The sequence below is a fragment of the Chaetomium tenue genome (assembly GCF_020726465.1).
Source record: "Chaetomium tenue strain MPI-SDFR-AT-0079 chromosome Unknown F5144scaffold_5, whole genome shotgun sequence".
Taxonomy (NCBI): Eukaryota; Fungi; Ascomycota; class Sordariomycetes; order Sordariales; family Chaetomiaceae; genus Chaetomium; species Chaetomium tenue.
The window spans coordinates 1,995,327-2,020,860 of NW_027117333.1; the positions used below are offsets into that span (position 1 = coordinate 1,995,327).

Below are 25,534 nucleotides of genomic sequence, written 5' to 3' on the forward strand. Positions count from 1 at the left end.
TCCAGCTGGGCGGTTCCTGGCTCCTGTTGGCCCTGATCTCGTTAAGCATTGACGGCGGTCTGGATATCAGTGAAACATCACGCGCAAAGACTAAAAAAAGGAGAACGACGAGCGGCTCCATGGAACCGCCGGGCAGACGAGGCAAGTTGCAAGCCTCGCATATACCGGAACTCGGCCCCGCTCCCTAGGAAGGCAGGTCGTTCAAATCATTTAGGGTTAAACCCGCCGATGAGGTTAGAGAACCCCAGCCCACAGGTAAGTTGCTGCCGGAAGCGACAACTTTGTCAAGTTCCGCCTCCGTGCGCCTTTCTTTCGACATGACCGGCCACCTTACCCACCGTAGCCCGGACCGGGCCGCTCGTAGAGGTACCGGGTGGGCCGTGCCCCGCCCCGGCAACCGGTTTACATATATGCCAGGGGCGACTGTCACGTTTGTTCCTGTCTTTCTTATGTTACCATCTCAAAATTTGAGGAGGTCGTGAAGATCCCCTCTGCACCACTTCACCCTCTTCCATTCTCTCATTCCTCTTTTCTCTCCATCGTACTTCGCGGTACACCCTACTAGACGCCCCAATAACTGCACAATGGCCGCCGCTCTGGACATGGACGAAGTGAGGGGGAATTTCCCCGCATTGGCTGGAGGGAATGTGTACTTTGACAATGCCGGCGGCTCCCTGACGTTGGGGACGGTGGCTGAACGGTATGTAGAAAGTGCTCTCACTATCTAAAAGGGGACCGAGTTGATGCGTGCCTTAGCATCCGAGACTACCTCTTAAACACCAACGTCCAGCTTGGGGCCAGCTATGCCACATCCCAAGTGGCCACAAAGCGCTATGCGGAGGGCTATGCTGCCGCCGCAGAGTTCATTGGCGCCTCACCAGAGGAAGTGGGTGTGTATTACCCTTGAATATGAGTATCTCACGAAGTGTCGTCTCACAACCCCCAGCGCTCGGCCCGTCCACCACGCAACTCCTCTACAACGTCTCCTACGCCCTAAACTTCCAAGAAGGCGACGAAATCATCGTCTCCATCCTCGACCACGAAGCCAACATCGCCCCCTGGGTGCTCCTCGCCGCCCGCCAAAACCTCACCCTCAAATGGTGGCACCCCAACACCACCAGCACCACCCCCACCAACCCCATCCTCCTCCCCTCCTCCCTCCCCGCCCTCCTCACCCCCAAAACCCGCCTCGTCACCTGCACCCACGCCAGCAACATCCTCGGCACCATCCACGACATCGCCGCCATCACCGCCACCGTGCGCGCCCACAGCCCCCAGGCCCTCGTCTGCGTCGACGCCGTCGCCTACGCGCCCCACCGCCCCATAAACGTCCGCGCCCTCGGAGTAGACTTCTACACCTTCTCCTGGTACAAGGTCTACGGTCCGCACCTGGCCCTGCTGTACGCCAGTCCGCGCGGGCTGGCCGCGCTGCGCTCGTTGGGGCACTTTTTTAAGAGCCATAGCTCGCTGGAGGATAAGTTGGGGTTGGCGGCCGCGGGGTATGAGTTGGTGCATGCGCTGCCAGCGGTGGTGGCGTATCTAAGAGAGGGGGGGGAGGGGGGGCGTTGGGCAGGGGTGGTGGCGCAGGAAAGGGCGCTGCAGGGGGTGTTGTTGGGGTGGTTGGGGGGGAGGGAGGATGTGACGGTGTATGGGGAGGGTGCTAGTAGTAGTGGGAAGGAGGTGCGTGTGCCGACGGTGAGCTTTACTGTGCGTGGGTGGGGGTCGAGGGCGTTGGTGGAGAGGGTGGAGGCGGAGTGTGATGGGACGGTTGGGTTTCGGTGGGGGAGCTTTTACTCGCATCGGTTGGTGAGTGAGGTGTTGGGGCTTGGGGAGGAGGGGGTGGTGAGGGTGAGTATGGTGCATTATAATACAGGTAAGTCTGCGCTCTCTCTCCCATGGATGTGTCTGAGGAAGGGGTGCTGACAACAGTGCAGTGGACGAGGTGAAGCGGTTGATTGGGCTGCTGGAGAAGGTGCTGGATGAGAAGAGGTGAGTTGTGAGAGTGTGTCGGAGTGCTTGTGTGATTGAACTGACGGTGCTGCAGTCCTAGCATGAAATTGTAGAGGGCTTGGGCGTGATAGAAACTGGGCAACAAATACATGGCAGCATTGGCATTCGATGTACATACACCATCGAGGCGGTGTAAGTCAGGTTGCAAGCGGACGCCGCCCCGACTTTAGATGATCTGATATGGGTGCGATGGGATCTACCGCCATGGTTTACAGTTGTTATCAAGGGGCAGTCTATCCGAACACGGGATGTATTGCTAGCTTGTCGGGATTCTATAAACAGTTTCCCGAATCCCAACCTGTAGACGACGAGCAGCAAGTTTTCTGCCCGTTGATTCTCGGCCCTCAAACACGACATTTAAAGCATGACCATGATCTGTATGAGTATGCTTGACTTCGCGTCTGTATATACTCGCACCGCTCCACTAGGTATCTCCCCTTCAACAACCAAATCTCGCTCCAATCAACATCCAATATATATTTCCCACCCCCCTTATTTATAACTTCCCGGCCCTCTTGTCGACGGCCTCCCGCAGTAGAGCAATGACGCCGGCGGGGTCCTTGGCCCCAAATACGGCGCTCCCCGCAACAATGACGTTCGCTCCGGCATCGGCTGCCTGGTCGATGGTGCCGGGCCCCAACCCGCCGTCCACCTCGATGTTCAAATCCGGGTACCGCGCCCGCAGCGCCTCCACCTTGGGCAGCTCCGAGGCCATAAATTTTTGCCCGCCGAACCCCGGCTCGACCGTCATCACTAGAACCATCTGTGACACAACCACCACCAACCATCAGTATTTGACCAGAAACCCGGGAGATAGGATCTTACATCCGGCCTCTCGGCCTCGTCGGGGCTATCCAGCACTTCGTAGAGCACGTCGGCCTTGGTGGCGGGCTTGATGGCGATGCCGGCCAGCATGCCCTGCTGGTGGATGTAGCGGATCAGCTCGCGCGGCGACGTCTTGTGCTCGGAGTGGGCCTCGGGGCTCTCGGCGGCGGTCGAGTTCACGGCGGCCTCGTAGTGGAAGCAGTACAGGTCGCAGCCGGCGGCCTTGAACTCCTTGACCCATTTCTTGGGCTATGGCGGGGTGTGGGCAGACGTGGTGTTAGATAGGGTGTGTCTTGCTGTGTGGGTGGGCAGTGGGATAGGGAGGGGTGGCTACCTCGGCGATCATCATGTGGCAGTCGAAGGTGCCCTTGCCGTGGTTCTCGGTCGGCTTGTCGACGTGGGAGCGGATCTTGGCGACGACGGGCGGGCCGAAGGTGAGGTTAGGGACGAAGTGGCCGTCCCTAAGCACCGAGTCAGTACAACACTTTTGTGAGTGAGGCCCATTTCCCTCCCATCCGTTGACGTACATGATGTCGACATGGAGCCAGTCGGCGCCCTGCTCGATCGTCCTGGAACAATCGGCACCTAGGTTGGCAAAGTCTGCCGACAGGATTGACGGGGCGATGATCGCTTTGGGGGCCATGGTTACTACTGTGGTGGTGAACTGTTCCTATGTGGGAGTAGAGGCTATGTGTGCCTGAAACTAGAGATGAGACGAAGTTGAACTTGATTCCGAATCGAAGCTCCCAACCTCGAATGGAAGCTTGGGATAATTGGCGGGGGCGGGGCATTACAGCAGGGTCAGGGTCCGATAAGATAGCGCCGTTAACGGGAGATGCCCACCTACTGGCAGGGGAGCTGCTAGGTTGTGGGTCCGGTTGGGCCCTGACATCACTCAACCCTTCTGAAGCCCTGAAGCAACTCCCCAACAAATGAATCGTGAAGTGAGGTCACTCATTCATCAACCAAACAGCCAAACACCCTAGAATATCCCCGCTCATCGAAACACCGTATCACTTCATGAGCTCTCCACCATGCCAACAGGGTGAATAGTAAAGAATAAACATGGCCTCCCTCCTGTCATATGTGCCGTTGGTCAACCGACTGGTGTCGACTGGCGATGAACCACAGACGGTCAACCTCCCACCCGTCGAAGTGCACAGTGTTGAGGCGAATCCGGACAAAACACCACGCACCCTCAAGCATCTACTAAAGGCAAACCATGTCAACCACTCCATCCTCTACCACAATCTCCAGTTTGACAACCACTTGCCCCATATCCTATGCTCGGCCTACCATCTCGGTGCCGAGTCACGCCAGCTCTACCACATCTACGATGAGGAGTCCAAGACTCTCGAACCATGGAAGGACTCGCCTTCTCAGATGGCCGAGGATGACTGGCGGGATTACTTGGGTGACAAGCGATACCAGCGAGCCTTTGTGGATTTCTTCGAGGATGCCTTGGCCATGAACCACGCCTACGACTGGAAGGGTGTGATTAAGGAGTACATGTTCAAGGGCGACGAGCCTCTGGTCAACTGTCTCATCGGTGGCCGTATGTAGCACACTCACACCACCCACTCTCACCCTTTATCTTTTTCACAAACCCATCCCACTAACACCCCTCACAGTCGGCCACCCCCTCATCCACCTCGGCTACGCCTACGAGTTCGACAGCCGCGAAATAGCCATGGAAGCCCTCGGCCTCGCCGCAACGCAGTACAACTTCCTACACAAATACTCCGACGACCCCTCTTACACCCGCCCCGCGCCCTTCTCTTCCACCTCCCCCCTCGAACTAATCAACAAGCTCGCCTCCGACACCCGCTTCGACGGCCTCTTCAAGACACCAGGCTACGCCAACATCGCGCCCCTCTTCCAGCACCACGAATCCCTCATCCTCGAGTACTGGAACGCCTGGGACATCTCCCCCCCCTCCACGAAATCCACCACCACCGACCACCTCACCACCCTCTTCCGCTCCTCCCAAGAAGCCGCCGTGGCCCTGCTCGTAGCGACCGTGCGGCCGGGCACGCACGCGTACAACTTCTTCGTCGTGCACGTGCTGACCACCAGCCACGCCGTGCGCATCCTGCTGCCGCTGCTGCCCGCCAAGTGGCACGCCCCGCTCGTCCGCCAGTGGTGGCTGCTCGCCCTGGCCGTGTACATCGCCGTGCTAAGGCCGGTTGTTGATCCCGACTATGTGGACCCGGGGGATCTGAAGGGGAGGGGGTGGAAGTATGTGGAGAATCGGGCGTTGGATTCGGAGTGGAGGACGGATGCGCATTTTGTTAAGGGTGAGTTTGTCTTTTTTGGGTTTGATACATCTGGGTCGGGGAGTTGTAGTGGTGGGATTGGAGTTGTATGTTCATCTTTGCTAACCTAGGACAGCCGTGCGGGCGATGAGGGAGGCTGCGAGGACGTGGGGGGATGTGCATAACCGCTACCTTGCTGCGGCGGTCAAGTTTGTGGACGGCTTCGAGGGGTGGGTGCATTGAGGGTTTGGGTAGGTAGGTTGGTGTGAAGCTGGCGGGGATAACACGGCAGATTGGATCGGGCCATGTCCCGTTCGCTTGTTGCGCTCGACGGCTTTCTATGGCATGTATATTCACGGTAACTATAATATCCCTGACCGTCCCGTGCGGTACGGGATTCAGAAACTGCATAACACGGAATCGAAGGGGTCAAAAACAGGGGTGGATAACGTATCTCGCAGAGGAAGCCATTTCAAGGTTCACGTATACAGGCATACGCTGTACGCGTCTCGATGAGCAATGAATTAGAAGTGACGAAGTTGACGCGTGTGTAGCCCTTGACGTCTGTGGCTGAGCCTCGCTCATCTGCTTGGTCAAAACCCAGAGCCTTGTCTACTCGCCTGCGAATAGTGTCTACCAGGCCTTGCCGTATCCCTCGTATAAGCATCGGAGACTCAGCCGCGCCGCCGATCACGATGCGAGGGTATTCTATGACGTGGTGTATGGAATGGCAATGGCGATGATCGTTTACCCGATATGGTGTTTCTAGAAGTGTTATAAAAGGTTCCCTGATAGCTGCAGCATTGCGACCACCACGGAAGTATGGAGGCAAGGTCTTGAGCTCCGTGAGAGGCAATCCATTATGCTGCTCTCCTACATCTGTACCTTAGTCTCAGCGCTCGCTGGGAGCGCGCTCTGTAACCCAACCACGGCCAGGTCGTCACATAGCGACGATGGCTTGATCGACCTTGGCTATGCAAAGCATGTACCGACGTACATCAACACCACGGCCTCGGGCCAGCGCGTCGCCGTCTACAAAAACATCCGCTTCGCCAACCCCCCGACCGGCAACCTGCGGTTTCGCGCCCCGGACACGAACCTTCCCCACGTAGATGGAGTCCAGGACGGCAAGGCATCGCCCGACCTGTCCTGCATCTCGTCGGCGCCATGGTTCATCCCGTTCCCGGGCCTCAACGGCACGACCTGGGGTAGTGAAGACTGTCTGTTCCTAGATGTCTACGTGCCCGAGGGCGTGAAACCGGGAGACGACGTGCCCGTCTTGCACAACTTCCACGGCAGCTCGTACGCGTTTGGCAACAAGGAGATTTTCTTCTACCCCATGGGTCTGTTTGACCTAGCTCACAAGCAAAACGGGGGCAAGTTCATTGCCGTGGCCAACAACTACAGGTCTGTCCTCACACTCAGCAGCACCATCGCAATCCCAAACAAGACACTAACCAACCCACCCACAGAATGGGAGTCTCCGGCTTCACCTGGGCTGCCGGCGAGGACCTCGACGGCAACGTCGGCATGCTGGACTGCCTGGCCGCCGCCGAATGGACAGCCAAGTACATCCACAAATTCGGCGGCGCCCGCAACCGCATCACCGCCATCGGCCAAAGCGCCGGCGCTGGCATCCTCTACTACCTCAGCGTCCTCAACACCAACCACCCCCTCCCCTTCCAACAAGCCTTCCTCTCCTCCCCCGCCGCCCCCCAACGCCGCAACGTCACCACCCGCCAGCACCAACTCTTCAACCTCACCCTCACCACCGCCAACTGCACCACCCTCACCTGCCTCCGCTCCCTCCCCTCCCCCGCCCTCCTCCACCTCAACGACGCCATGATCAACCAACAACCCAGCGAAGGCGGTGGCGGCACGCTCGGCCCCATAATCGGCTTCGGCCTGGCCCCCGACGGCGACCGCATCCCCGATATCCCGCTAGCGCTGCTGCTACAGGGGGGGCGCGTGCACAAATCGCTGAAGCGGCTGGTGGTGGGGTCGATGGCCGGGGAGGGGCGGGAGACGTCGTCGGATGAGGGCATGCCGGGGGCGTTTGCGGGGTTGGTGAGGAGGACGCTGCCCGGGGTGGGGGAGGAGGCGGTGGGGGAGTTGTTAAGGTTGTATTATACGCCGGGGATGGAGAGGGAGTTGGCGTGGGATTGGACCACGGATGTGGTGTTTGCGTGTAATGGGTTTGCGTTGGCGGGGGCGTTGGAGGGGAGGGTGAGAAGGTATGTCATGTCGACGCCGCCGGCGGTGCATGGGATGGATTTGTTGTGTGAGTTTATCTTTTATTCGTCGGGCTGGCATGGCCGTGTTTGCGAGATGTTTGGGTGTCCGCGCTAACCATGGAGTGTTCGTTCGACGGGGGCAGATTATTTCCATGTCGACCAGGAGCAGACGCCGGTCGAATACCCGGAGCTGGCGCTCGCGTTCCAGGCGAAGCTGCTGGCGCTTGTTCGCGGCGAGGACATGGAGTGGCCGGTGTATGGTGCCGATCAGCACCTCTACAACATCACGGACTCGTTCGAGGCGACGGAGCTGCCGGACAAGTTTCGGGAGCGCTGCGAGCTGATTCAGAGGCTCGTGCTCGATCCGGCGAACGGCGCGTAGGAGGGTTCGAGGTAGGTGGCTGATGTTAGGGGGGCCTGCCTTAGTTCTGTTAGCTTGCGTCTTTACTTTCTGTCGTCGTGGTACTGGCAATAGGACGTACACCTTAGGGGCGGGGGCTAGAACTGTAAGGGTTCTCTTGAGAGGAAGGAGGTTTTCTCGTCGTAGCCCCTCAAAGGGCGTTGCACTTGTCCCAGGAAGAGTGTCCAGTGGGCTTCAAAAAACAATATGCATTAGCTTGAACTACAAAGACCAAAATTGCTCTAGAAACAAACAAGCTAGGAAGCCAGATCCTCGCATGTGGAAACGCTACAGCCCCGTGGACTCAGGCGCTAGCCCTCTTGCCCGTCTGGAAAAGGGGCTACCGGCCTCCCGCCCAGCGCACTTCCCTCGCATGGACAGATACACCTCCTTGACAAGAACCCCATACCAAAATGGCCAAACATCAACCAATCTAGGCCCAGCATAATCCATACCTCACGGCCAATCTCCACACCGCAACTGCCGTGTCAACGCTGCAAAGCCAACCGCAAGCAATCCTCTGAGCGTCATGCTTCTCGCCACCGCGGCCATCGACGGCATCCTTCACGCCGGCGAGTCGAATCACATCTCAGCCAAGAAGCAGATGATAACACCCAGGCGGGCCAACAACCGGTCTAAGCGGGCAATGAAGCATGGCCCTCCCTCTTGCAAACATTCCTCCATCAACAAACCGGTGATGGCCGCGGGATAGGTACTCCAGGCAACCTGTACCACAACACAACACAGCCCCTCCCAGGCGCGAAGTTCCCCCCGTACCAATCCTCAACCCGCACCCCCCCTTGTGGCTTTTCACACTTCCTATCACCTAGGATCCCATGTTTCATTACACCCTCGCGTGGTGTGTTGTTTGTTCTAGGACTACCTAGGGCTAGGACTATTATGCAACTAACACGGGAGGAGTTCTTGGCCCAGCCGAGGATGGCAGGATAGGGGCTGCGCGGGTGGGTGTTTCTGGTTTGGCACTCCTGCGGGCTAGATTGCGAGACAAGACCACGGCCTGCGCCTGCTAGCAGCCTAGGTTCGTGATACCATCATCAGCTGTAGAGGATGGTGGTTTGGGTTGAGTTGGCGGGTATCACTCCTAAAGTGGCAGATGGAAGCCGAAGCTATGGACTAGATCGTGGGTTCTTGTTTGAGAGACGGTTCCTCCTTGGTTTGTGGCGGAGCGTTGACCGTCCGATGTGGTGTTTTGACATAAGGCACGGTATCGTGGCTTGGACGGACCTCGTTGTTTGGGGCTCCCTTGCGCACTAGGCAGTAAGCCATCCGATAGAGACGGCGATCTCAAACTCGCTGTGTACACACGCCCTTTCATCAGGGCTCAGGATTCAGGAGCGGGTCTTGGATAGAAGCGGTCGGCTCTTGGCTTCGGGAAATTGATAAGTCCGTCCGCACCAGCCAAAGCCCGACTTGAAACTGATCTGGCCCGGACTAGAGCACGGCGCTGTACGGATGGGATTCGACGCCGCCACGTTTCTGTTGGGATATCTCGCGAATCTGTAAAAGGAAACAGAGATGTGACGGGGCACGCTCGCCGGGAAGACCCATCCTCTGCCGCACCGCATCCTCATCCTTCCCTTGCCCGTGGTGGAGATAGTCTGGCATATCTGTGCTTGGAGGGAGTGAAAAGGCGGAAATGGCGGAACGGAAAAGAAGCCGCCACCGCCGTGGAGGAGGATTCACCACGAACAAGCCAGACCCTTTCCTCGCCAAGTCCATCCCAAGGTGATTGATGCCCAGCTTCCTCTCTCCTCAAGGTATGCGTCGAGCGGGCGCTGTTAATGACTCCGAAAATAGGAAGCCGGCATCGATCGAGATTGCCGTCATGCCGGCTTGGTGGCCGCCATAGTTAGTGGAGGAGACATGTCGACAAGACATCGGATGGCGGAGCGCCCCCAGCGTTTCACGAGAACAAACGCTCAGAAGGATCTTCAAGCTCCAAGACCTACCCTAGAAAGGTCCTTCGCTTCACTCAGAGCCCCGTATCTGGATTCTGCACCAGGCAGAAGGTAGAAGGTAGAAGATTCCCCGGTCTCTCCTGAATCACCACCCAAAGCCGAAATATCTAAATTAAAGTTTTTGACATGCAATTACCCACGCACGCAGGGGAAATCCAATCGGCGCGCTGTATCCGTGGGGTGGAAGGAGGCTGCAGAGGGTCGGGGGTACCCGAATCCTTCGAGCAAAGGGAAGGATTTTGGAACATGGTATGCAGGGGGCACGGAGGGGGGAGGAACAAGTAAATTCTTCGAGACAGTCCACAACCGCCACCTGTTTTTGATCACACACACACGCGCGCGCACAGCCACGAACGGCAAAGCTCCCGGTTTCCGTCGGGCCCGCGGCGTCCTGGCAGAGGGAAGGGAAGAAGTGTGGGGAGGAGGGTTGTTGATTTTCCGGAGCTGGGATCCCCCCCCTTCCCTTCTACCCCCCTAGTTATCCCTTAGCGGTTCGAGATGGTCTGGCTTGTGGGGAGTGAGGGCCGCGTCAACCTCTATCTTGAGCCTAGTTTGATGATTTAGGAGGTATTGCGAAGCCATGGTTACCGTGCCTAACTCCCACTGTAACACCGGCCATAACCCAGTCCACACTATCGAGCTCCCCGACCTCCCCGACGCAAATCCATGACCCCGACGTAATTAATCCCCGAATGCCCCCTCCGTCTGTACGTCCCTGCTGCAAGAGAGGCTCCTGCATTGTTCTCGCCACGTCTTTACATCCAAGTCGTCATGAGCCTCCTTGGCGCGATCCGGGATAAACAGGCCCATGCACCGCTGAAGGATCCGGAATGCACACGGTTCTCCCGCAAGTTTGGTACCGAACCAGAACAAGACTTCGTGGTCGTGGCCACGGCCTTTGTTGCGCTAAAGCGAGTAGGAGCGCGGCGTGGAGAGCATTCTGAAAAGGGGAACCAGTTACGCCTGGCTCTGAGTCGATGATATTCTTGCAACGCAGATGCAGTATGTGGGTGGTTATCTCGCAAAGCGGCAAGTCAAGGCCAGTCTGACTACTCGACTAAAAGGGGCAACATGGGCCGCTGCTAGCGTATAGTTTGGGCGGAATATCCGTGGACACAAGGTCGAGCTTTGCGCTGAGCTGAGATGAAAAGAGATATATTAGACACACGTAACGAATAACTGAGAATGGGCGCGAATCTCACGGAATCTGAGAACAGCTGCCGAGAGGCTAACTCGAAAGCCGAGAAGGCGAGGCAAATACATTATGATAGGGGTGTCCTGGCGGGTTGGTGGTGAGGAAGCACGGCGCGTCATCATCGGGCAAGGGCTGTGTGACCTGTGATGCAATGAATGGTCTTCGAGGGTGGCTTCGGGGGCCGGCTCACCGTGAACAACGGCTACACCTCGGTCCACAGAGTCCGCCGACAGGATCCGGAGTTTAGAGAGAGGAGCCAAGGTGTGGTGTGTTTGCAACCGATCGTCAGTATCCAGCCCCACCCCAGCCCAATCTATGTGTCCCTCGAAAGGGATAGGGCATGTTCTTTGGGCCACCGCCATGTCAGAGACGATCAAGCTGTTACTTGCGACGTCCTAATTTGTTCAAAATTCAACACGAGCACGGCTGACGAGAGCACAGTCAGCGGGGGCGGGGCACCGCCGGGGAAACCCAAACCGGCCCCTTTTTCTGTGCCATAAGGCTGAGCCCCGGATTTCTTTCCGCATCCGATCTCCCGGCCTTGCATTGCCGGCGGCTGAGGCAAAATACTAGGAGAGTGGCTTGCTTCTCGATTTCATCCTCTAGATCCACGGTCCGGGAGGCCAGGTTGTGTTGTACGGATGTGGGAGAGGGATGTAACATGACACAGGACGAAAAAGACAGTGGAGTGCTGACCAACGTGACTTGGGTAGGTACATGTGGCTTGCACCCGGGGAGATCACTCTTACCTCCACGGTTTTTGCAGTGCATACACAATACAAGGTGATTTTTGGTGCATGGCGGTTTGGAATAGGGTGTAAGTTGCGATCCCGGGCCCTCCGGGCCGGGGAAGGCCACGCCGCAGCCGGCGACCTCGGATTTGACGACCGTGATGCAGTCAAAAACCGAGGACAAGACGGTTACAAGGTACCGCATTGTAAATTGTCGGTAATGTGGGGGTAGAGGGGGTTCCTGGGGGGGGGGGTTCCATCTCTGATTCACTTGTGAACGAAGTTTCAAATCTGCGGCTTTCCATCTGGGCTGCGGCAAGTTAGGGGCGCGGCTTGTTCCATGTCCCCCCGGCGACGGACGCCGCCGAAAGAGCTTCGGAAACTCTGTTTGACATGTTGGTTGCGCCACGCTTGCCTATGTCCCGCAGTAGGGGTCTGTCATCTGCTGGATGTGTCTCGATCGGAGACGGCCTTGGCATTTGTTCCGTCCCGTCCCAACCTCCCAAGAACATGAAGGAGAGACATGAGTGGATGTTGTACGAAAATGAACGCATGTGGCTGCCAAGCCAAGCTGCATGAGCCAGAATCTGTCGGTTGGGAACAATTAACGAACCAACTGCTTGTTGCAGCATCGAGATTGTCGGTCATACAGCAGCTGGATTGGTCCTGGAGCTCCGACGAGAGCCCGAAAATGCACGAATGGTGGAACTTGGGCAAAAACTGTTGGTGGTTCTCAGAGACTTGGGCTGTGAGTGGCAGACTCTCGAATGCTGGCGGGTTCGTGAAAGCGAGAGAAAGAGAAAGATGGCATGCCATTGCAACGTCGCATGCTGCGGTGCTGTCCTCCTGCCCTACAAGGCTGTATGTAGGATTCGTGTGAATAAGCTTCTGACGTCGGCAGGGCAGATCAGAGGACGAACAAGCCAGAGAAGCCCAATTATATGTAGATATCAAACTGGATGGCTGCACGGTTCTCGCTGGATACCCCAGGTGCTTGCAGCGCATACGGGAGGAAGCCTCTCGCAGGAGCTGAAAAGTCGCGACAGTGCAAGAAATTGCGTTCGCCTTACCGATCGAGGGGCGGCGTGGTGGGCTGTAACCCGCCTTGGAGGGAAGACGGAGATCGTGTAACGGCAACAGGATGGCTCAAGGTGATATTCTGCCTTAGGCTCTTTCCCATTGGCGAGGCGAAACGAAACATGCCGTCATGCTGTAGCCGTTGTGCCACGGATCTTCCAAGAGAAGCTGCTGCGTTACCGTCGCAGTCGGTGCGGGGTGTTGGCCCCGCTCCCACTACTGTTGTATGCAAGCACTCTGCAGATGGATGTAACTTGGACAAGGACTTTCGTGGCCAGCGCGGAGAGTCGGTGAAGCTAACAGGCGCAGCCATGGCGGCAGTGAGCGAATAACAATTAGTGTAGTTAGCCGGCGGGTGCCCGGGTTCCGCCTTGCCTGTCCCTGATACGAGTGGCCGCGTGGGAGGAGTGAGCCGAGGAGGGGGAAACGTCATGCTCGACTGGTTCGAGACTGGGTAACTGGGGAGTTCTTGATTCTCGAAAGTGGGCTTGTGTTTGTCAGTTGATGCACCCTACATGCAACTGTGCGGCGTCGACAGTGCGGAGAAGAACAACAGACAGTTCTACCACGATTATTCTGCATCATCGGACCGAAGGGGGAACAGGCCATCATTAGCGTGTAATCTGACGAGAGAGCTAGTGAGTGCCTGCTTGTTAGAAGAATAACTGCACAGGACTGTGTCGACGTCAGCGACTACCCTCGAGTTACCACGTCGGAGGGCGAGGGGAGGGATCGGCTGCGGGTTGAGTCTTCCGAGCGGCCTTTGACCCTTTCTCTAGGCCACATGACAAACCGGATACATTCATAACATCGATTGCCCAAGAGTTGCTGGCGAGCTGAAAAAGTAATTCGATACACGCGAAAAAAGCGCCAGCGCAGAAGCGGACTGCGCTTGTCGGATTACCAACTGAGACATGTGAAATGTAGAAAAAAAAAGAAACAGACATGGAACTAGGAATTTTGATAGCCCCGCCGAGTCCATTTAAAGATTCAGCTGTTCTGTTCTGCCTTGTTGGTTCGGTGGTTTCTCTCTGTGCGCGGGGGCCAACTCGCGGCCGAGAATCAGGCTGGTGTGTGGCGTCCGGGCCCGAGATCAGTTCGGCACCGGGGAAGCCCCAAATTCGATCTCCGCGAAGAGACCCGCCGTTTCCCAGGCCAGGCAATCGCGGCCGTGATCGGATCCAATCGGAAGAATTTCAGTCCCACGCCATGCCCATTCTGGGCAGTCTACGATTGGCCCCCACAGCACGCTTACCTTGGCGGCGGGATTTTCGGAAGCCACGACCCCTGCTTGCCGTTCTTGCACCTTCCCAGACGAGTTGAGTTCGTTGCGTGAACTGTGCGTGGCTCAAAGCGTCGGCGTTGATGGGTACATGGGGTGTCTCGGTGTGTGCGTGTGTCTGTGTGTGTGTATGTGTGTGTGTGTGTGTTCGCAAGGTACACCGCTTCAGCCGGGGCAGTCACGCAGTCATCTCACCGATATGCAATTTCATGATGCTGGGTTGTTCGTTGGTCTTGGGAGCGTCGCCTAGCTGCCCTGATACGCGCGCTTGATTCGACTGTCAGTGTTGTCAAAGACTAGCGCCATGCGTCAATATGCGCGTTTGGCGTCGAGGTGGTGCGTGATCCAGCTGCAAAGGGATTCAAATCCGGATCGGCGTGACTGTCATTGGGCTAGTTAGCCGCCGCGATGCAGCCACCATCTGGCATGAGACACCAGTGCGCCGTCTCTAATTTCTGCATGTGCCATGCGGGAGGCGAGAGGGTGGGTGAGAAGTGGCCCTGAGGGGGAGAGACGAGAAAGAGGTTGGGATCCGATGCGGGGATGAGTGGCGGCTTGTCCTGTCTCCCATTCTCTCCTGAAGAGTGAGCATCGACGGGAGCTCCGGGCGTCGAGTGTTTCGACATTGGCCGTCTTCATCATCTAGCACAGCCATCGAATCGGCGGCGTAGGGTCAAATTCTGAGACAAATTTCCACAACGCCGTGCCGCCATGATCCCAAGTTTTGGGTTCTCACGAGCAATCCCATGCCGCTAGAGAGTCCGATTTCTAAGATCGGCTTCCGATATGGGGTGATGGTGCAGCGGTTCAGCGAGATTGCCATCAGGCAGCAGAATAAAATGGGCGCTAAACCCAAAGGGACGTGGCGCCCTGGCACCAGCCCTGTCCTCAGGTGGGCTGAGGCTCTCGACTGGGCCGGCCCTAACGTTAGTTATCCAAGACCATGGTTCAAGCCACACCCTTTCAACCCAAATTTTATGGACGCCCGGTTTTGTGCCCCAAAACCCGGTATTGTATTTTACCCGGCCGGTGGTAAGATCTCTCCGAGCGGTGCCGGCATATTCTGATGAGAGGTTTTGCTGATGGATGGGCCTTGGTTGTAGCCGAGAGCGAAAGAAAAAGACTCCTCCCCCACCCTTTGAAGCTGTGGCTTTCGTCCCTGCCCTGGTAAGGCTGCGAACTTCGTTTGAAAACGCTAGCGCGGATGTCTTGTATCCGGGAGCACGGTTGGGGGGCCGTGGTGCAACGTCGGGGTCCCATGGCGATGGTCAGTGGCTTGCTGTCCGCCGATGAACGGCGGGGTCCTTGTGCTTGGCCTTGGCCCACTGCGTATTCCCGCCGACGCGAACCATTGGGGACGCTTCTCGCAAAGAATGCACATACCGGGATGGCGACTTTTGTGTGTAAATGATAAGAAACCACCCGTGCGCGTATTACCCAATCAGTTCCTCTCTGCATCGGACTGACATTGCTGCCCAGCGAGCCCTGACTCGCCTGCTGGAATGATTTGGCAGCGTCGCATTGGGGTTGAAACATCACTCTGGTATACTAGTATACCAATATAGATAATTATGTAGTTAGCGCACCTTGAATTATCTGCTTAAACAGGCTCTCAACAACAAGGAGGGGGGCCGGCACGGAAACCGGCACGGCTTTGAATCGCCCACACTGCACTCGCACCTTGCAGTCCCGCCAGAGTTGATTATGGAAATGCTCTCATTTTTTCCCCTTCAGATAACCGTTTTACCTTCCCTTTGCTCATCTTGTTAGCATGAGTCCAATTCGACCCCACAGCATTCGGTTCGCTTTCAACGGAACACAGATGGCGCTCTCCCCCGTCCACAAGGGCTGCGGTACCCACGTGCCCGAGGTGGCCCCCCATGATGCACACACGTCGAGTTAGTTAACCCGGTCCCGGGAGGAGCAATAAACGGCGATGACAAGCGCCGGCGCTACGGGAGCATGTCAGACGGAACTCGTCCTGTCATTGGTAGGGAGGGGATCTTTTTTTTGGGGAGCCCTTGTGGACTCAGCACTGAATAATGCAATAACTCCATCAGAATCTCAAATACTTCCAAGTTAGGCAGGAGAAGCGTTTGTTTTTGCCTTGTCTGCACTGGTGGAAACGACCGTGGAGATCTGCGACCAGCCAGGGGGCCCCGGACCGAGCTCCGTCGCCTCGACTTCCTGGGTTTCTACACAGTTACGTACACTACATACATCTGTCCCATCGTGTGCCGTGGGTTGTTTCGAAGCTTCTTCTCCGGCATGGCTATACATTGGTTCGATTAACATGGAACGGAACGCGATGTCGCACGCTCTCATTCAAGGGGCCAATTTCCGACGAGAGTCCAGTGATGGTGGTGCCAAAAAGTCAGGTGCCGCGCGGGGGCAGATTTTGGCACGCTGTGCCGGACCCTGACAGACTCCTCGGGGCTTCCAGAACAAGCAAAGAAAACGCTGACGACGACGCGACACAACACCAAGGGCCCAGCGTCGCAAGGGGTTATTTCTTGGCACTAAACTCAATTTGGCCGTCGAGGTAACGCAAGGTGCCGTCACTCGGGCTACTTTTCGTGCTGTTCGTGTCCGGGCGTCGTGCTAGGATTCGGGTTGGCAGCGTCGCTTGGGCGTCTCATCAATCATCGTAGCGCGCCAAAACCCCCCCCGGAAATAAAAGCCTTGCGAAAAGTGGTGGCCTAGCTGCGCCTACCTGCCCACCACCCGGCAAAGAGAGGCTTGCGGGCCTCATTTGTTAGGTCCGGCACCTCGCCCAACCGCCCAACAAGATGGAAGCTTTGCCGAGCTTGGCTTGCCGCGCTGGCCCGTGCTTCTTCTTCTTCTTTTTCCTGAGGTATTGATTTGCGGGGGGGTTTCCGATAAGATAACGACATAACAGCTGAATGAAGCAATGGGGTTAAGCGGGCAAGAGTACCCCGACCCGACAACAGGGTTCAGCATCCTTCGACCGCGTCAATCTGGCGGCTTCATCTCTCCACAACCGGTCACCTCGATTGTTTGCCTTCCAGGTTCCGTTCCCGCAGTGGCGCCCATGCTCTTGCCCGCTTTGGGTGAAAAGTCACCAATTCTAGTTTTTATTCACGCCTCAATGGGATTTCGCACATGTAGAAGAGTTTACGACGTCAACATCATCAACGATTTTGCACTTACACAGTACAACTATCATAAAGTCACTTCATGTGTTCACCAAAACCTGAAAGTTTCCGAGGGTTCTTTCGACCACCCTCCCCCCCCTAACTTGTTGAGTGACCCCGCTATCGTCTGATCCTGCCCCGTTATGCGGTTGCCCCCAAAGGTTCGCACTTGTCGGTTTACCCCCTGTTCGAAGAAGTCCTGCAGGTTTCCGCGCAGTTGGGAGAGGGTGTCATGGATCTTGGGAACCAGCAAGAAAGCAACGTGGTGAACAAACGCCAGCCGCGCAGGAGCAACAAACAGCCGCGATAAGTCGGCTACTCCTGCTGACAGGTCAATACTGCGCGTCTATCTGGAAACGCCCATCATGGCTTGCGGCAAACCTTCGGAAGCGTGAGCCGCGCTCTGCGTGGCGTGCGTGGGACACAGGGGGGCATGGGTAGGTTGAAGTGGCACCCAAAGGCTCCTTACCGCTTCTGCCCACACGCCTGTTCCGGGTCCCTGTTCGGCCACGGCACATTTGACTTCACCAGTTCCCAAGCACAGCGAGCGGCGCAGCTGTCCACAAGTCCACAGGCGAGCGTGAGAAATGCTGTAGCCTAAGAGCAGCCACGGTCGTTTCGCCCCCGCCGCTCCGCCGGCCTCGCTCATGTTCCTCCTCCTGCTGCTGCTCAGGACAGCATCCAATCAGCCAACACGGTCCTGCTTCACGAGAAAAGTGACATCCCGAGAGTCGAAAGGGAGACACCCCTGGTGGGTACGCAGCGGGTTTCTACACAGTGGTACATACCTATGCACCGTTGCTTCTGTTGCGCGACGGCTTTCCACATACCTCGATCGATATCCAAGAAACAACAAGCTGCCGTCTGCGGAGTAACGCTGTTTCTCCATGGCCAACCTAACATTGTTAATTGTCCCCGGTAAGGCCGTTGACCCGGCCCAAACCATCCATGGGGGTGGGTGTCCTGTTGGCGAATGGGTCGGGAGGGGGCGTGGGACTCCCCCTTGTGGGTGGCCATGGACACCCCCCTCCCCCCCCGTTACAATGCCCAGTCCAAGACCCTGGTCGGTACAATCCCTGTCGCGGGCCTGCTCCTCTTGTTGTCCACTTACATGCATGTTCCTTGCCGGCCATACACACTCTAAATCACCCCCAGCTAACGGTGCTCTTGCCCTGACCAGGCCCCCCTCCCCATGCGCCCACGGCACCACCATGATGTGGGGATGTACTGCCCTGCCTCTCTGAACTTATAAGCTTAGCTCGTCCGGGCCCTTCTCCACGACCTTTGAGGCTGAGGTGCATTTGACATTCAAGCTACCCCAAAGATAGATCTACGGCGTCGAGGAAATCTTGCTACCTGGTCGCCGCCTCAACACGGCCCATCGCCTACCTTTCTTCACTTCATATAAGCCGTCGCGCGCCTTCGTCAACGACATCACCGACATAACTTAGACAGTCAGCGTATGTACCTGTTCGTTCAAGTCTTCCCAGTCCATCATCACACACACACACACCACCCCCTTCGAGGAAGAAGATGGACCCGACATACTCAAGCCAAGGCTTCGACGACACTTACTCACACACACCCAGATCGAGAGCCGGTAGTGGAGTATCAACCACCGAAGGGTTATTACAGAACCTACATCTTGCCGAGTCGACATCATTCGAGACCGGGTCTTATACCACCAGCAGACCTTCGTCCTCCCGGGGGTTAGCCTCACCCGCATACTTAAGTCCGAGCCTGTCCCACTCGCCGGGCTACCTGTCCACTCCCCTCACTCAACACCAAACACCCTTTCCGCCTCTGTCATCCGAAGCGGTGGCCTCGGACGCCGAGTGGTTCGAATCGGAGCAGTCACAATCCCAAGGCGCACCGATCCTCAGGTTACAACCTGCGCACGACCAGATCGGGGCATCAGCATCATCGCCTCCGCTGCCCTCTATCGAGACAGAAGCTATGAGGTACGAACCTCACGCTCGGTCCTCGGGCTACGGGCAACCACCCTTCTCTCGACACCTGCTAACCTCTAGAACAGTACCGTTGCCGTTTCGTACGACCCGACATTTACCATGGGCGCACGATCATCATTTACCTGGCCAGGTATGCCGCCGCGCTTCCGCACCCCTTAGGACAGGCTCCGTGCTTACTAGTGACAGTGATGGAATCTAACAACGGGCTCATGCCCCCCCATGATCTCGGCCCTTACGGTTCAGACGCCAGCCTCACCCCGCCAAGTGGATCACGATCCGTCACATCAAGCCCCCCTCGGACGAACCTCACCGCGGAGCAAAGGGAACTAAAACGGCAACGAGACCAAGCAAGGCACAACTCCAAGATGCAGGTCCGCGGCAGGAGGACGGACAGCGGTTCTTCAGTCTACTCGCCGCCCGTAACCCTATCCGACATGACGACTGGCGCGTCGAGCATGCCCGTGTACACGACCGCACCCTCGCAAATCTCCCTACTCGCCGAACCATCAGCACCGCATTACCTGCCCCCTTTCTCGCCACCGCTCCAGGACCAGAACCAGGCGGCCATGTTCACAAACTCGTACCCTCCGCAATCTTATATGCCCGATTACTCGTACCCGCCATCGACGGGCCCAAGCCTGCCGTCCCACTATGGGTATGTTTCCACCCCTTCGCGGTTCAGGGAATTTCAAAGCGCTAACCTCGACGCAGTAGGCCACTCGTGCAAGACCCAAGCCTCGGGATGTACCCAGTTCCACCCATTATCCCGCCAGGTCCCCAGGACACGAGCGGGCAAGTCCGAGTGGTGCACAGCCGGCCAAAGCCGCAGTGCTGGGAGCACGGCTGCAACGGGCGACAGTTCTCGACCTTTAGCAACCTCCTCCGGCACCAACGGGAAAAGTCGGGACAGGCGGCGAAGGCGACATGTCCGAACTGCGGAGCTGAATTCACACGGACGACGGCCAGGAACGGGCACCTTCTCCACGACAAGTGCAAAAAGAAGGGCTCCAGCTAAACGGTGGTGGGTGGTGGAACTCTACGCTACGACTACTATTCAACATCTCTCTTCCTTCGACTCGAGGCGACTTCGCCTCCGACTACGACGATCCACTCCGACGACATTTTTTTCTCCTTTCTTCCTCTTGCCGGACAATGTACAAATTTCAGCATGGAACCCTTTTTTAAATGCCGCAAGGCTGCCTTTCATTTTTGGGGAAGTTGTATTTATTTTGCTTGGGGCTCTGTTCCTAGACTTGGGGAGGTGGATCACATTGGGTTTTTACATCATGGAAGGAATGGGAAATACCAGGCACATGTTGGGCGAAAATTGCCATTCGTTTTATTTTTTTCGCTTATACCATAGCGTCACGACTGGGCATCGGGGAACAGGCTGGGATAAAGTCTTGCTACTGCTAGTATATTATCTATTGATGCCTCAAAGGCGAGATACCTATTTGACTCACCTCGCGGCTCTCTTTTGCTCGGTCCCAGTCCAGTGTACAGTATCCAAACATCGACAGATTATCAAACTAAACTTCCAGGTTGAACCCCACAGCCTGCCCTTCCGAATTCCCCGAGGTCGCCTGCAACGATGGATCTACCCCTAGTCAACTAAGCTTTGCTCCTTCCAAGCACGATCTGAGGGATTCGAATGCGGAAGGAGCAAGTTTGAGTCCCTTTCCGTTCCCTCTCACGCCTAAACCCCACACGGATCTCGATTTCCCGAACGCCATCCCTCCTTCCCGCTCTGATAATTGTGGCAAAATACTACTAGAAGGAAGAAAGTAAGCTCTCAGATCAACCACATCGAGTATCATCTGGACTCAACGAAAAACATCACGAGTTCCCCAACCCCGATTTCATGGCACACCCTTGGGGACCGACCGCCGACTGTCTTGGCCCTCGCCATGGAGATCCTTCCATACGGCTGCAGATAGCCAATCTCAGGAAAACGGGTCAATCCTACCGGCAAACAGGCCAAGTGGCTACTAACGGGCCTTGGAAATAGAAGCAAACCCGCCCAATCGCTGACCTCTGCCCACAGCCATCTGGGCCTGAGCATCGAAGGATGTCCACTGGTCGACGGCCCAACACGGCGCTGCACTCATCGATGGCTGGCCATTCACACCACTCCCACATACACCGCAGATGCATTGCGTCTGCAAAGTGTCTGAGCTTCAGGTGGGTGAAGCCTTGCTCCTCGGGCGACCATTGGAGTATCTGGGCCTATACGGAGCTTGCGTCTAGAAGCCTGGCGCTTATGGCGCAGCTTCGGCCAACGAGGACGGCCTTCACAAATTACACGCATCAACAACAACCACACACAGTCCTCTCCCGTTTGTGGTGAACTCAGCGCGCCTCTTGTTGGCTTGGTCGAGATTCCCCAGCCCACACGGCCTACACTCACTTGTCCTCCGTGTGAACCGTCGCAAGGGGCTCCTTGATACAAGCCGCCCTGCTATCACGAGATACAATTCGAATCCTACGCAAAGTTCCCTTCACGGATGTGGGATGGCCCTGTCGGAAACTCGGCCCCCGAAATTACAAACTGGTTAGCTCTCGTTGAGTGTGCTCCCCGGCTATGGAGTGAACATCACCACACAGCCTGCCGGCAACCGGAAAGTCGCAATGGCCCGATCTGGACAGCATGGCACCGCCCATCTCACTGCGGCGTGCGTGATATTCAGGTTGTCAAGCCCAAACCGGGCATTCGCCCTCGTTAGCAGCCAGGAACTTCCATGCCGGGCTTGACGACGTCACTCCCGCCCCACGCCATCACACGCTCTGGAAACCACCACCCCCCCCCCCCTCCTCACCGACTATTTCGAGCGAGGTGGCAGAGTGCAACCAAGTCATGTGGAAGGATACACCTTGATGTCCGTGGCGATCCGGGGCCGCGAGGACAGCATAGCCGGGGCCCTGTCATGGTCGAATGCGGTTAATCTTTGACAACACGATTGTTGACAACGCCTTACCAAGTGAGGCTCATAGAGGAGCCGCACGGTTGGGGTAGGTCGCATTCACCAATGACGATGGAGAGAATGCTGTTGACTGAAATCCGCCTCCCAATCGTCGGAAAATTAAGTTTCAAACCATGCGCTTCATTTCACGGCTTCCAGCTGTCGCAACGTTGGCCGTGCGGGCGACACAGCCTCGCTGGAAATAGCAAAGTCTTGGCATGGACCCTTGGCCTGGAGATATCGACCCACATTATTGTCTCCTCGCTACAGAAAACCAGCCACTCCACTGGACATTTTGGGTGTCATCGCACAGTTTGGGTGTAGGGTGACAATGTCAACCCCCTGAGAGCCAAACGGGAACCAGTAGCCGAACCCGAGTTGCTGGGCCGGTGCCGCGTCGGTGAATTCACGTTCAAAACACGGAGCCGGGGTTGTTGTAAGTCTTCGGCCGACTGCAACGCTCGAGCACTGCTGAGGATGATTAGATCAGCGAATCACGCCATCAACAGCTTTCCTGTCGAGTTGCAAACGTCACAAGCAGTCCCCAGCTTCGTCAGGTTGTTTGTCTCCGGGGAGGCTCGGAGATCGCCCGGAGGGGATCCCGCCGGGCCGCAACGGCTTGCCCCAGTAATTAACTTTTAGGGTTTACCGATGCTACTCGTCCGGCGTCCTCGCATGACAATCACGACGGCAGAGCTCGACTTGGATTGCTGCTTGCGTAGCCACCGTGTAATCTCCGCATCAGCGTGAGTTGATTCATGTCGGGCACCAATGTCTCTCGCCAACGCCGAATCCCGTCCCCCGCCTCGATAAAAGGGTACCGGTGAGACTGTTCAGCCGTTTTTCTAGGGCGGGCCTTGCGGTTGGCTCATTGACACGCGGCTGGAACCACCCCTCTCCGGGTTGGTTAGTTAGTCAATCGAATCACAACTCCCACGGACTCGGATCGATGCACCCATGCAAGGGGTCGATTCTTCTGGTGCACGGCCCAGCTGCAAAATGAACCAGGGCGGGGTTCATTGATCGCCGACCAAAAATGAGCTTCTGATTGGGAACGGGAACGAGGTTCTGCACGGTTCCAAAACCTCCCCAGCCAAGTGCCCGAAATTCAAGCCCGTGTGTTCACATTTGGGGTTGGCGACGGGGGAACGTGAGCGCCGCGCCGGCCCCACAGCTTGGCAAACGTCGGACGATGCTTTTGCGAAGAATAGCGCGGAGTGATGGCAACAGAAGCTCGGGTTGAGTTTGAGCTGCAAAATTGGTACGATTTGTTCATGTCTCCCCTTGAGCGTTTGTTGACTGTTTATTGTGTTTCTGACAGTAGAGGGCGTCATCGCAGCGTTGTGGTGTTGCAAAATGAGCATCTCGATAACTTGCACGGTATGATGCCCAGGCCGGACGCTACCGGCGGAGCTTCCGTTTCGGAGCCGGAAGACTCCACCGGACGGGCCACGTCGGGCGGCACAAGAGGACGCCATGCACGGTTCAAACATCCCTGGCATAGCCGAACCGACACGGAATAGCGGCCGGGACGCGTGGGGAAGGTCGGCAGCAATGGCAGCAGGCAGCAACAAATGTCCCCGGTCCGGTCTGCGCAGCCACACGCCGTCTCTATCCGAAACGGGACGACGACGAAACCTCACCGCAACAGCACCAGCGGGACACTCATCAGATGCACAGCCTCGATTCACGCGCTCCTCCACTGCGACAACGCGGGGTGAGGCGGCGGCCATGCCATACCATGCCGTGCATGCCATGGTCGAAGGCGGCCAAAGTGGGGGGCTACCCTCTTGAAACATGACACGGCAGAGCGGCCACTCGAAACAAGGGCTCTTGACGAGCGGGAAGGAAGCGAGTCTTCTGGAAGGTCCGTGCCGCAAGCGGACATCAAGCCTCAATTTACAGAGAGAGACCGGCTGAGCAACGATTGGTGAGACATCACGGCTAACTTGACGGCGGCGTACTGGGAAAAATGCCCATGCTACACTTCCATGGGGTTGGTTACTCTCGCTCATGCCGAGCTGTGCCGCAACACCACCACCGTGGGTTCCCTTCGCTGTGCCTTATGCTATTAACTATGTACGTTAACAAACAGGGAAAGGGAGGAGTCAAACCACAAGCCAGGGTTGACGGTTATCGGGTCGTCGGGAAATGCTATGTGCCCGAAACACAAATCTAGGCAATTCCGACTGAAACAGACAAGGCAACCCAATACACTTTGTTAATGCCAATGGTGGGCGCGGCAGGCCCTTCCATGCGTGCTCTGGTAAAACCCGCCGTTAGCAAGACACTATGTTCTTGGTAAAGCTAACAAGACTGGGGTGACACGGACGATATCAACCACTTATCCATGGTCATAATGGCCCGCCAAGGTTGGGGTGTTGGGGGGTCAGACGTTGTGGGTGGAATGCACGGCTGCTCCGGGGTGCCAGTTTCTGGAGTTTCCCGCTTGCTAATTACACTTGCTAATACACAAGTTGTCGCATTCGGGTGCTTTGAATCAGGCTGGCTCAGGGCGGGAATGCCGCCGTGCTAACTCGCAACTATGGCCGCCCAGGTATGAACTAACCAGTGAGCCTGTCGGCTTTTGCTAAACACCGAAGATCGGCCGTTTTAGCGGCATGGCGATCGATGATTCGGAGGCAAGGGTTCACAACAACGACCGGTTTACTGCATCTGGTAAGGCTGGAATCTCGACGTCCGCTGAAATGTCTCCGGGAGCCGGGGATGTCCGGGGCTTGCCGCCTGCCGGGACCGGGGGTGCTCAGAGTGCTCTGGAACTTTAGCGGGAATGAATCCGGGAATAAGAACCAATCGCTTGCTGAACGAACTCGAGGGGAGGACTGCAGAGTACGAAGTACGAATAGGTGAATACTCTATTTTGTATGGAGAGAACCTTGGAAGACTGTGTTCTGTGGACGCAATAGTTAACCCGTTCTTGATTGTGGGGCTCATCAGGCGGCGTTGCAAAGTTCCAAGTCGAGCCATGTGGTGGCCGTGTCGTTGGGGGCCGGGAATACCTTCATGAATTCACTATTCGGGTCGAATAAGTGAATAATATGGTTATCTGACTATGCGATTAAACAGTCCCTAGTGTAAATATCCTGCATAAATGCACAAGCGGCGGAAGGATTTACGCTCATTTCCACGCGCCGCTAGCGCGCGTTACCGCGGCTAGGTGGATGCGTCTGTTTGATTCACGGTTCTTGGCACTTTACAACCACCATCATTTCACTCTCAACAAGCGCGAATCGAATGCATCGAATGCAGGGTGCCATCCACACACAACCCTCCCACAGCTAACTTGAAAGGTTCGAGTTGGAGGGCTGGCCGCTCTTATTGGCCGCTTCCACGTGCATCTTCGATCCTGCGGGCGCCTAACCACATACCCATTGCAACGGAAGGCGCATCCCAGTGGGATGGATGTCACCTGGCCGCAGCTTCCATCGACCATCGAAGCA

General features: G+C 56.7%; 9 protein-coding genes across 9 annotated transcripts; 5 read left to right on the top strand and 4 right to left on the bottom strand.

Annotated features, from left to right (window-relative positions):
* Positions 1-584: 584 nt before the first annotated feature.
* F5144DRAFT_493626 (pyridoxal phosphate-dependent transferase) lies at positions 585-1,993 on the top strand (the record flags this gene model as incomplete). The annotated part of the gene is made up of 4 exons (XM_066785988.1): positions 585-700; positions 757-890; positions 947-1,873; positions 1,935-1,993. The coding sequence occupies 4 exons, from the start codon at positions 585-587 to the stop codon at positions 1,991-1,993; spliced, it is 1,236 nt and encodes a 411-aa protein (XP_066641376.1).
* Positions 1,994-2,506: 513 nt separating this feature from the next.
* On the bottom strand, positions 2,507-3,478 carry F5144DRAFT_492909 (Ribulose-phosphate 3-epimerase-like protein; the record flags this gene model as incomplete). The annotated part of the gene is made up of 4 exons (XM_066785949.1): positions 2,507-2,773; positions 2,836-3,084; positions 3,170-3,296; positions 3,363-3,478. The coding sequence occupies 4 exons, from the start codon at positions 3,476-3,478 to the stop codon at positions 2,507-2,509; spliced, it is 759 nt and encodes a 252-aa protein (XP_066641377.1).
* A 422-nt stretch (positions 3,479-3,900) lies between these two features.
* Positions 3,901-5,333, top strand: F5144DRAFT_549371 (uncharacterized protein; the record flags this gene model as incomplete). The annotated part of the gene is made up of 3 exons (XM_066787573.1): positions 3,901-4,390; positions 4,467-5,132; positions 5,227-5,333. 3 exons carry the CDS (start codon positions 3,901-3,903, stop codon positions 5,331-5,333), a joined length of 1,263 nt encoding a protein of 420 aa, XP_066641378.1.
* Positions 5,334-5,901: 568 nt separating this feature from the next.
* F5144DRAFT_577478 (Alpha/Beta hydrolase protein) lies at positions 5,902-8,000 on the top strand. Its single transcript, XM_066789207.1, has 3 exons — positions 5,902-6,497; positions 6,563-7,371; positions 7,468-8,000. Exons 1-3 carry the CDS (start codon positions 5,953-5,955, stop codon positions 7,704-7,706), a joined length of 1,593 nt encoding a protein of 530 aa, XP_066641379.1. The 5' UTR covers positions 5,902-5,952; the 3' UTR covers positions 7,707-8,000.
* A 2,734-nt stretch (positions 8,001-10,734) lies between these two features.
* Positions 10,735-11,880, bottom strand: F5144DRAFT_290761 (uncharacterized protein). The gene is made up of 2 exons (XM_066783810.1): positions 11,648-11,880; positions 10,735-10,841 (listed from the first exon to the last, which is right to left on the bottom strand). Exons 1-2 carry the CDS (start codon positions 11,832-11,834, stop codon positions 10,786-10,788), a joined length of 243 nt encoding a protein of 80 aa, XP_066641380.1. The 5' UTR covers positions 11,835-11,880; the 3' UTR covers positions 10,735-10,785.
* Positions 11,881-12,139: 259 nt separating this feature from the next.
* F5144DRAFT_594105 (uncharacterized protein) lies at positions 12,140-13,000 on the top strand (the record flags this gene model as incomplete). The annotated part of the gene is made up of 4 exons (XM_066790540.1): positions 12,140-12,183; positions 12,259-12,377; positions 12,620-12,893; positions 12,940-13,000. The coding sequence occupies 4 exons, from the start codon at positions 12,140-12,142 to the stop codon at positions 12,998-13,000; spliced, it is 498 nt and encodes a 165-aa protein (XP_066641381.1).
* Positions 13,001-17,070: 4,070 nt separating this feature from the next.
* On the bottom strand, positions 17,071-18,613 carry F5144DRAFT_290855 (uncharacterized protein). The gene is made up of 3 exons (XM_066783811.1): positions 17,932-18,613; positions 17,525-17,808; positions 17,071-17,464 (listed from the first exon to the last, which is right to left on the bottom strand). The coding sequence occupies exons 1-3, from the start codon at positions 18,354-18,356 to the stop codon at positions 17,193-17,195; spliced, it is 981 nt and encodes a 326-aa protein (XP_066641382.1). The 5' UTR covers positions 18,357-18,613; the 3' UTR covers positions 17,071-17,192.
* Positions 18,598-20,575, top strand: F5144DRAFT_631223 (uncharacterized protein). Its single transcript, XM_066792454.1, has 4 exons — positions 18,598-19,104; positions 19,179-19,243; positions 19,300-19,768; positions 19,825-20,575. Exons 1-4 carry the CDS (start codon positions 18,677-18,679, stop codon positions 20,126-20,128), a joined length of 1,266 nt encoding a protein of 421 aa, XP_066641383.1. The 5' UTR covers positions 18,598-18,676; the 3' UTR covers positions 20,129-20,575.
* Positions 20,576-22,743: 2,168 nt separating this feature from the next.
* On the bottom strand, positions 22,744-24,192 carry F5144DRAFT_290897 (uncharacterized protein). The gene has a single exon (XM_066783812.1). It carries the CDS (start codon positions 24,086-24,088, stop codon positions 23,090-23,092), a length of 999 nt encoding a protein of 332 aa, XP_066641384.1. The 5' UTR covers positions 24,089-24,192; the 3' UTR covers positions 22,744-23,089.
* Positions 24,193-25,534: the final 1,342 nt, after the last annotated feature.